Raw genomic sequence first — 10856 nt, 5'->3', positions numbered from 1 at the left:
GGTGACCGGTCTGATGCTCTCATTCCATTTTATTTGTGAATCAGAAAGCTGCATGTCGACATTTCGTTATATTATGTCGTACACCATTGTTCAATTGGTATTTTTATGGATATCGGGCGGTGCAGTATTTAGTTATTATTTGGTGTGACCGGAATATGTGAGGTAAATTAGTATTGTAGTGCCGACCGCGCTGCACGCACCCTGTATACAAAAGGTTCGAAGGAAGCGCCGCAACGTCCGGCCGCGTGGATGTAGCCTGATGTTCTTTTTCCTTTTCGGTTTGTTTTTTGTTCATCTCATTTATTTATTCCAATGTAATCTTTTCCAGTTCATTTTTTATTCAGTCGGCCTTCAGTGTTACCTGTGCCGGGACGCAAATGCCTTGTCCATAGGATTGCATCAAAATTTGCTAATATTAAATACTATCAAGAAGTGATCTAATTCTTCTATCACATATAAACTTTTATTGACAAAGATTATTTTAATATAAAGTGCCTCTGTGTCAGTTGAGTAGAGTCTGGAACTCTGTTTTGCTTTTGTATTTATACAGCAGAATTCGTTTCTTCTTTAGTGAGTGCCAGTAGTGTTGACATGTGACTAGTGTTGCAAGTGTTTGCTACAGTGTTCTTATGCGGTGTAATAATGGAACTACCGAACTATCTCTTATTCTTGGCTCGAGCTTCCTTCAGTGACCTGCATCCTAATATGGATCCTCCACAATCTCCCAAATTTAATGTGCCTTTATGGCAGCCGTGGATTTCTTCACCAGAGAAAGGTACACATTCAAATATTTTTTTTAAGTGCTAGCATATACACTACCATTCGCGGTTAAATAACAATTATGATTAAAATCGAATTTGTTTTATCTAGTAATTTCGTGAATCCAATACGTAATATTAGGCAGAAGTACTAAGCATCGAAATTTTTTACATAATTTAAACGTACCCGTTTTATTTCTAAAGAGGAAGGTAGACTAATATATCCTACCTAGATTATTTCCGTCAGGCGCATAAGTAATATTCTGCGATATAGTTAAATAATCCAATTACCTACCTAACGACTTATAAAAAAACTTCAAACTTAGATATATGGAGACCGTTTATCATCCATACCTCAAAATAAATATATATATACCTCATTAACAAATACCTCATTTTCAGTGTGTCTCGATATCTGTAGCTTGTATTTAAATATGTTATTTATCAATAGTTTGATATCTACACCTTTTTACATACTAATATTTAAAAAATTGGAACTGAAAATATGTGCAGCTTAAATATAGGAATATTTCTAGTAAGCCGAAGAGATAACGTACAAAATTTGTAATTGTAAAATGTAAGTAGATGTTGTAACTATCACTTTTTGGATGACCAACATTTCACTCGGAAGAAAATTATAATATGAAAAGCCGCGATAAAATTCGACAATATTTTTATTTCAAAGACAAAAAAATAATTGCTCTATATTTGAAAGCTCCAAAAATATTTACTTACAAATGAAGGAAAAATTTGTAGATGACATTGTTTATAAAATAAAAAGTGCATGGATTAAACCATAATTGAATGCAATAAATTATAGAATAATATTGCAAGACAATATTTTTTTCACAAAATCATTATTTCTTGTATTATTACGAGAAGCAAAAATTAAAAGTGAATAAAGGAAAACATCTAACCCTTCCTTACGACAAAATTTTGTTTACTTCATTCATAAAATCCCTCCAAGTCGTGAGGCCGCCTTGAAGATTGTTATAACTACTACTAACTTACTAAGATATTGTGACCATCTCCAAGTCTGGCAATAAAATTTGTGTTTTCATTTGGGAGTTGCCAGATACCTATTAGAATTTGTGCCAATAATCGCAATAGGGCAGTCGGCCTCTGAAAAAGAATGGATTAGACCTACCAATGGTAGTAAAAGTTTCACTTATAGCTACCTCTTTGGAAAAAAGCATGAAATTAATTTGCTATCAACAACAAATCTCGATAATAGGATTCATTCAACGTTGTTTGTGGGTCTTAAACAAATACTACACGAGTCGCGACTTTGGCCTCTAATGCCTCAGCTGAATGTAATCTAATTAACATCGAAGATATAACATGAACACAATCGACCAAAAAAATGCGTGTGCTATCATCAAAATATGTTCAATAAGATTACATGTTTGAGTACGTAGTCATACACGCCTGCGTCTTTATAAATCATGGTGCAACGCCCGAGTGCTCAAGAACCTCTCCTCATTTTTATCGGTAAAATAATTTAAAAAATCTTATTCAATTAAACAATATAATTATCGGGTTATAACCATTAAAAGGGATGATGACTTGATTTGTCACCATGTCATTCCACTAAGTTAATTAATGTATATCTATAGTACATTAATTAATATTATTTTATTCCAGAGACGCCGTCGACCGCGTCGAGCGGGGAATCGGAAGGCGATCGAACGCTGTCTCCCGAAGGACCCCGGTCTCAAACCAAAGAAATGACGGGGAAATGGCGACGGGAACGGCGCATGACACGATTGCCTGAATATAGACCTAGGTTAGTACTTAGTATTCAAACTGGATATAATTAATGGTTCACAAATAAAATAATTTCTATCATGTAAATAGTTTTTAGATTTTATGTTCCAACAAATACTGAAGAGGAAATTCCAAGTCTATCAAATATAAATCAAACGTGATACGATGCTATAAAACAAACCACAATAGAGGTAGTAAAACCTCCCACATAGTTTACGACATGTTCCGCTTTGTTTCCAGGGAGAATTGCAAGATGGCGCTACGCTCGCAGTCGTTCAACGAGAGACGCAGCGTGGCGTCGGTGACGCGCGCACAGCCGCATAGCGATGGCGAGCTCTCCGACGAGACCGAGGACACTCCCGCCAACTTGGCTTTAAATGGAAAACGTAAGAATTTATACTTTATATACAATCTGTACAAATTTACAACCGAAATACATTCGGAGAGACAAATGTAGTACCAAAATACGCCCAGTTTGATTACTGCCAAAGGATTTTATACAATATACATTTTTAATGAGGAGGAATAGAAATTGATTGTATGTGTGATATGCGACAGCAAGTCTCTTACTTCACGCCGGTTTTTTGTAACAAATTTTCATTTTTATCTTTGTCGTATTTGGTCGAAACGGTCAGTAAATTAATTAACAAAACTATCTACGTTTTGACTCTATCACGTTTAAAAACTATAATAATAATTAAATGTATAAAAATGTCAATAGGTACGAAGGAAGAAAGCATGCTCACAAACTAATCTATTATAAGAAATAACGCTTGCAGTTTTTTATTCTTGAATTTTTTTTTACAGTACATAAACATGTTTTGCCGTAAGAATCTCTATATATTTAATTAACAAACAACTTGGATACCTATAATTAATATCTTAAAAAAACTCGCATATTCAATCGCTTTAGAAAATTGTAAAGCATTTACCTACATGCATTTTTGATATCATGCAATATTGTTGCATACGTACTTTAGGATAATACGGTGTAATTTAATGTGTTTGTTCAGCAAACATTTTAAATAATTGCAGTTCACGCAAATTCCTATTTACGTTGTTCTTTAAATTTATATTTTTCATTCCAAAGGCACACTAACTTAACTAGCTTAATAAAATTAATTACCAACTGTGGCGCATATACAAAATTAACTTTGGAATAATAATAAACACTACAAATTAATAACGTATTCATTAGTACTGTTTACATTCAGAACTCCGAAAATTAAGCCGATCCATTAAAATATCATATTAGCGTTAATTAACTTCTACTTTACCAGGTCAATTTGTGTAAGCCGCTCCAATATATAGCAGACATGGTAAACAAGATCCAAAAAAGTAGGTATATATATTAAAATGTTACCGTAACAATCATGTTACTTTGCAGGCACACCACCTGAATACCCTGGGAACAAACACGAGGCTCCAATCGACATGAGGTTGAGGTCCCGGCCCGCTCCGCCGCCTTACAGCAGACCTTCAGTCATAACCAAGAGCAACGATGCACTACCTGGTAAGTTATCCTACTAATGTTATAAATGCGAAAGGTGAGGATGGATGTATGCATGTTTGGGCCTCTTTCACGAAAAAACTACTGAACGGATTTGGATGAAACTTTACAGTAATATTGGTTATACAACAGAATAACGCATAGGTTACAATTTTTAATGATTTTGTATAATTTGGTCATAATATAAATAATACATATCAAGTAAGTCAGAAAAAAAATTGCTATCTTGGCGTACCTGCCTAAACCTTTCAAGTTAGACAAAGATGCTGTACCGTAGGGTTGACCCCAGGAAGGTCATAGGCCACTTTCTATCCCGTGAAAATATATAGCGCTGGGGTGGCCAACTTGGTAAGACCCAAGATCTACTTTTCACTGATGATACTCTGTGCGATCTACCAAGCTGCATACATCTTGAAATATTAAATGAAACAACATAGTTTTACACAATTTATTATTATTTTGATTAAAAAATGATACAAGACGATGCGTGCAGCAGTTAGTGATTAGGTATGTTTCGCGGTCAGTTCTACGTATTTATATATTTGCCTTGCCACGATCGACTGGACTTGTTGTCGCGATCGACCGGTTGGCCACCCCTGATATAGCGGGACTTTTATCCCGGGAAACTCCTTCACGCGGGCGTCGCCGCGTGCAAAAGCTAGTATTATATATGCATGTCCATTGCTCCTGATAACTTGTCCTTATCAAGGAATATCTAGATTGGCTGCCTCGGTGGCGTTGTTGTAATATGTATGCGGTACCCGTAAGCCTACCGCGCTAAGGTCCTGGGTTCAAATCCCCGGTCGAACTAATAAATGTGACAGGGTCTTTTCTATTTTAAAAATTACTCAATCGCTGCTCGGAGCAAGAAAGTTGGCGGTTTTATACTTACTTACTTACGTGCCTGGGAAAGCACGTAAAACCGTTGATCCTGCGCCTGATCTTTCCGGTCATGTTGGATTACCGTCTCAGCGAACTATCCGTGCGATTAAAAATAGAGAGCCAATTTTATTTCAATTTCTTTATTGCCTATACATCTGTACAATGTGCGCTAATATGTCTCATGCGTACCTGGCTGATTTTCGTTGAGATTGGCCGCTGTGGCCGAAATTTGGCCGGGATTTATTTATATCTAAGGTATCCTTAATGATTATGTTAGGAGATTGGAGGATATATTAGCTATTAGATAGCTCTAGCATTAAGTACGTCTATACATTATGAATATGACGAAACTTGCTATACCGCAATTCAACAAATAAAAAAATAAATAGTCGTATTTCCCAAATAGACACATTAATACAAATTCACTATTCATTAACATAATTAGGCTGTAACATAATTGTTAATGTTCTTTAATTATCTAAATTCCGTCTTAATTTGTATATTTAAGCCTTTTCTCTTTCAATGGTTACACACCATAAAATTATTCATTCCTATTATTATTAACGACATTCTTTTATGACAAGATCATTTAGAAATAAGAATTATTAGTTTAAAATGATTTTTTATTATCGTTATTTCGTGCGTAAGAAAAATTCAAAAATAAAGTTAATATGTACCTACCTAATACATGTATATACAATGTACTAGGGTACTCTGTGCATTTACACAAAATATACAATGTATGTTTCTAATGTGTTTTTTAAATGCATTCAATATCTTGCCATTTTCTATGTGACTATTGACCCTACAATACATTTTCACTTCGCTTTAACCATGATTTGGCTAACGCATCAATACCCGAACCATGGCATATGTATAGACTCTAAAAGGAGGATAATTGTATATAATTTTCTGTTTTATACTTATGCTCAACTTACTCTCACTACAGCCATAATAGACGCTTCCCTAATAGCCCATTTTTATATGGAATACTTACATATTATTTGAATTCTCTCTTACAGGTTCAATGTCTATGTGCGATCCAGTAATCGACGAGCATTTCCGAAGATCTCTTGGCGACGATTACATGAACTTATTCAAGAAAAACGCAGAAGACGCTCAACCCGGCCCCAAACCCAACACGAAAGACAGAGCTAGCAGCCCCATACAGTTTAAAACAGAAGAACCGCATAAACCACCAAAAATAATCGCAATGGATGTAGACGACGCCAGTCTGTCAGTAGACGATCACTTCGCCAAAGCACTAGGTGATACCTGGAGACAAATACAAAACCCTCAAGGTTAAAGGATAATGAAAAGGACAACCGAGCAAAGGAGGTGTCGACGATCACTTCAGCAAAGCCCTCGGAGACACGTGGAAGAAAATTCAATCCTCCAAACTAAACTTAGAAGCAGATAATGACAAACCAAAAGATCAGACGGCGAAGATCATAACAAGGAGCGGCGTCGTAATATAATAACGGCAGATAAGCCCCTGGGTGGTTCAGTTTACGGTCTTGTAAAATTTACGAGCCATTTTCATGATGCTAACTGGAGTGTCAATAAATTCCCACTTGTTTAACATAAAGAACGCTATAATATTATTAATGGGTACGAATCGAGTGCCAGTCTTAACGTTTATTTTCGTATTTAGAATCCATGACAGTTCTGTTACCTTTAAGGTTTTGGGTAATATTTTTGAAATGTTATTTAATTTTATGTTTACTATATTATATGAATAGTCAATTAGTAGTCACCAGTTACACATTGTAAGTTATTACCTCAGTACGAGCGCTTTTGCACAATACACTAGACTAAGTTACAAATAGAATATTATGTGTAAATAAATATTGTGACGGTGATAGCGTGTGCGATGTTTCGGGAGGTGTTCGTAACACTAATTTTATTTTATATTCTTATGTTTAATATCAAAATGTTCCTCACGTTAAATGTATATAGGTGTTCAGACAATGAATGTGCGATGTGACAACGCCCTGTACTATATTAAATATTGTACAAGAGTGTAAACATAAAACTTAATACTCTGCATGGTTGTACAGAAACTTCCTTGTGTATTAATTTCACTTTACAAATATTAAGCTTTTCGATATGTTCATAATTAAGTATTCCTTTTATGTAGGAAAAAGTAAAGAAATGTGAATTTATCCTTATTGAATTCTGAGTTCTGTTTTGAAAAATGGGTTTTTAAAACGAACCATTTCTGATAACTCCCAGGCAGCTGGCTGTCTGTTGTTATTTGTCAAAGGATTTGTAACTTGATTTATAAATGTATGTAAATAACTGTTTCCTATTTATGCACTTTAAAATATAAATGATGATGAAAACAAAAATACACATAATCATAAAATTATTTGTTTTATTTCACTCTGTTTATTTATGATTTACCCGTGTCGTATACCATTAGTATTTTCAGTGCGATAATTACTAATTCATAAAAAATATTACACACATAATTAATGCTTAATTAAAACTATATATCATTAGATAAAATATTCAACTCCTAATAATTTACAAAACAGGATTTCATTATTAGATTTCTAAATGAAAAGGTACTATAATTTATAAGTTGTCTAAATTTTTAACTGTTAATTGAACTGCAACGAAAATACAGCGAGAGTCCAGTAGTAGCAGAGATTTGTGTGTCTTATTATAAGATTTCAATACATATTAAAGTACAAATATATACACAGAATTTATAATGACTAAGTATGTTACTTCCGGAATCGTCAAAGGAATCTAAAAGTTTATATCCTAATGTTACATTAGTAACAGGCACTTAATTACATTATGTCCATAATTTTATGAAGATGTTCTATAAAACCTGGAATCAGAATGTTATATAATAAAAGTATTGGCTCTATCTTCAGGCGACGGCGAATTTTCAAACTTCGGAATTTGTGCCTGTTGAATTACTCTTAAAAGATCCAATTTGGTTTGAATTTGCAAATACTCTGGTATTTTTTTAAATTCTTTCACCAGGGACAAGAAAAATAAGCGATCGTCATCCTCTTCCATTTTTTGCTCTAAGTTTCTATTTAAAGCTCCAATTATATCTCTGCCGATGTTGTCAATTGTAACATCGGTATTTTTCTGTGGGGTCCAGGAATGTGAACTCGGCTCTGAGTCGGTATCTGATGTTTGAGTTTCAGTTTCTTGGCGTTTCTGACGACGGCCAGCTGTCGACGTCTTAAATGTTTTAATATTAATGGTATCCTCTAAAAATAAAAGATGTTTGTAAAACGCATAATGAACTTTCTTTTTAGCTGCAGAGCCAGTTGTCTTCTCTTTGCATTTTGCTTTATATGTTTTCACAAAGCAATCGCGTACATTTCTCCATTTTTTGTGAAGGTTTCTACCTGTACACAAAAATTTATATTGAGTATTACAGATAAAACCTTTTGTTTCGATTAAAAGTATTTACTAAAACCTCTGACTTGAAAAAATTGATGCAACATTATGAAGTACGCCTACTTGATTTCTTATCTTTTTCGATGAAACTTGTAAACTATGACGTGCTGTTATCAAAAATTGTCTAGTTTTGTGTTAATGTTGTATAACTTGTTATTTTAGCATTTATAAATTATATTATGTTTACTACATTTCAATTCGCTTATATCGCTTTATAGTAAGTAGGCACCTATATAAAATTAATAATAATAAAACTACATATACTTAATAATAAAATATTATATTGAAAAATTAAATAATGTTAACAGTTACAGTGGCTTAACAAAACAAACAAATTTCTAAATATTATTATAACCGCTACAATAATTGGTATTTAATACATTCTATTTATTTTATGAAACTCAGCTACCGGATGTCAAGTTTTGTAGTTTGCACAATCAACACGCTGGTACCCACTGTGTCGCGTGATTGTAGGTACTTGTTTATAATCATACAGCTACCATACCATACCATACATGCCTACTGTGTACAATGTCATTATTTAGATCTTTGTAGATAATGTGTCTAAACACTCAATAGTTTGACTTTTTCTAACTGCGGACAAAATGAGTATGATTGAAGGCATACAAATGCAATAAAATGAACACATACCTAGTTCTATCTGCTCTTGCGTTGATAAATTTGATCCATAAATTACAACCAGGCTATCCCATGCTTTTTGTTTTTCTTCTTTATCTAGATATTGCGGGCATTTCGTATTCCATATTGCTGGCCGTTTGTGCACTTCATTAATAAATTTTAATGTGTCAAAGTCCATTTTGTTTATACAAAACGTGGACAGGCCCACCTTGCTGGATTGCGGGTGCCCGCAGACTGGTTCAGGGGGCGAGTAGCGACCGTGCGGCTGGCCGGGTGGGGGGTCGCGTTGTCCAACCGACCAAGCGGTTTACTTATCTACGTTCTACATATTGCGTACTGTGTCGACGACGGTTAACCGCAAGATGGAGAATTGCCTTCGTGACTATATTACTTATTGTACCAGTCGGATAAACATACCTATAATTGTGCAACGTCCTTACATTTTGGGAAACAAAGTCCCCCGTCGCGTTCGTCTGTCGGAATGCGATAAACTCAAATGTACCGAACGGATTTCTATAAAATTTGGCATGGAGATAATTTGAGACCCTGAAAAGAATATACTTTTATCACAGGAAGATGTATAGCGGAACTTTTATCCCGGAAAACTTTTTTCAAGCGGAGGAAGCCGCGGGCTAAAACTTGGTATTTTCTAAATATAATTAGCAAATTTGGTTCTTCGGCTCACGAGTGGCGTCTGGAATTTGTGTCTGGTATGGCGATAGGCTCGCCCCTCTCACATCACGAAACGGAGCACAGTATGGTGAAAATAAAGTACACTATTTATGCCTCTGTCTACCCATCAGATATTAAAGGCATAGGTATGTAAGTTTGTGTATTGCTATAAAAAAAAATTCATGCTCTTATTATGAACCATAACTTAAAATAGCAAAATATAACGTAGGGAGGTTACCCTAATTGTAACAGCTGAATTAATGTCAAGTAAGTAAATTGCAATTAAGTTAAGTAACAGTTATTATGAGCAAAAACATGATTTGCTCTTGTATTAAGTATTCTAAGTAAATTGGCGCTACTTATATGTAATAAAACTTATGTTATTAGTAAATAAAAAACCAGTAACTACTATTTTATAACTTTAATAAGATTATCAAAACAATGACAATGGGTGAAGTACACTCCACCCAAGACTGCTGATTTAGATCGTATAGGCATGCGCAGAACCTACACCATCCTCTTTAGTCTAACTTAACCGGCAGAGTCCACAGCAATGGTAAATCAATACGTACGGTACCGGATTGGTTATAGTAGCCTTTTTAAAATACTTTCTGTTGAGAATTTTCCTATGAGATCCTACATCGATCGAGAAAGCCGGGGCCCGTATGTCGGGGTTACCGGCCAATTTTCGACGCCGGCGTGCCAACTAAAACGACGACATGGACGCGCGAGACATAGATCCGGAATAAAGTAAAAAATAAATCCTTAATTAAACTTAAATAGGACAGTTACTTACTGCAGCAGTTTGATTATCTAATTTAATTACGAGCATGACACTCAAACATATAACAATGCCTATAGACCCAGAGACATCAGAAGGCTCCTATGAGCACCTTTTACAAGAGACCTCTGATGATATTCGCACTTTTTTTTTCTATAATTCTGGACTATGGTTCATATTCTGACGCAACGACTCTTCATTGGGCATAGGGGGATAATTTTTTGCACATAAACTCGCTTTAATACGATCTGCACCAACATTATCTGATTTTTGTATAATAAAGAGGCCTAATTGTGTTGTCTCAGCAAAACATTCATACGCAATGATCATAAACAATTTTACATAACTTATTTTTCTATTTTTTGCATATTTTAACACATTGCTATTAGGTCATTCAAGGTACTATAAATAAAAAACA

At 34.6% G+C, this 10856-nt stretch overlaps 2 protein-coding genes across 2 annotated transcripts; one reads left to right on the top strand and one right to left on the bottom strand.

Annotated features, from left to right (window-relative positions):
• Positions 1-627: 627 nt before the first annotated feature.
• On the top strand, positions 628-7285 carry LOC119192277. Its single transcript, XM_037446103.1, has 5 exons — positions 628-775; positions 2403-2544; positions 2766-2911; positions 3913-4038; positions 5940-7285. The coding sequence occupies exons 1-5, from the start codon at positions 643-645 to the stop codon at positions 6221-6223; spliced, it is 831 nt and encodes a 276-aa protein (XP_037302000.1). The 5' UTR covers positions 628-642; the 3' UTR covers positions 6224-7285.
• LOC119192278 lies at positions 7278-9511 on the bottom strand. The gene is made up of 2 exons (XM_037446104.1): positions 8998-9511; positions 7278-8294 (listed from the first exon to the last, which is right to left on the bottom strand). The coding sequence occupies exons 1-2, from the start codon at positions 9161-9163 to the stop codon at positions 7774-7776; spliced, it is 687 nt and encodes a 228-aa protein (XP_037302001.1). The 5' UTR covers positions 9164-9511; the 3' UTR covers positions 7278-7773.
• Between the last annotated feature and the right edge of the window lie 1345 nt (positions 9512-10856).

This window comes from Manduca sexta, unplaced genomic scaffold, assembly GCF_014839805.1.
Source record: "Manduca sexta isolate Smith_Timp_Sample1 unplaced genomic scaffold, JHU_Msex_v1.0 HiC_scaffold_2555, whole genome shotgun sequence".
Taxonomy (NCBI): Eukaryota; Metazoa; Arthropoda; class Insecta; order Lepidoptera; family Sphingidae; genus Manduca; species Manduca sexta.
The sequence above is the reverse complement of the archived record's forward strand: the minus strand, read 5'-3'. Positions and strand labels throughout refer to the sequence as shown.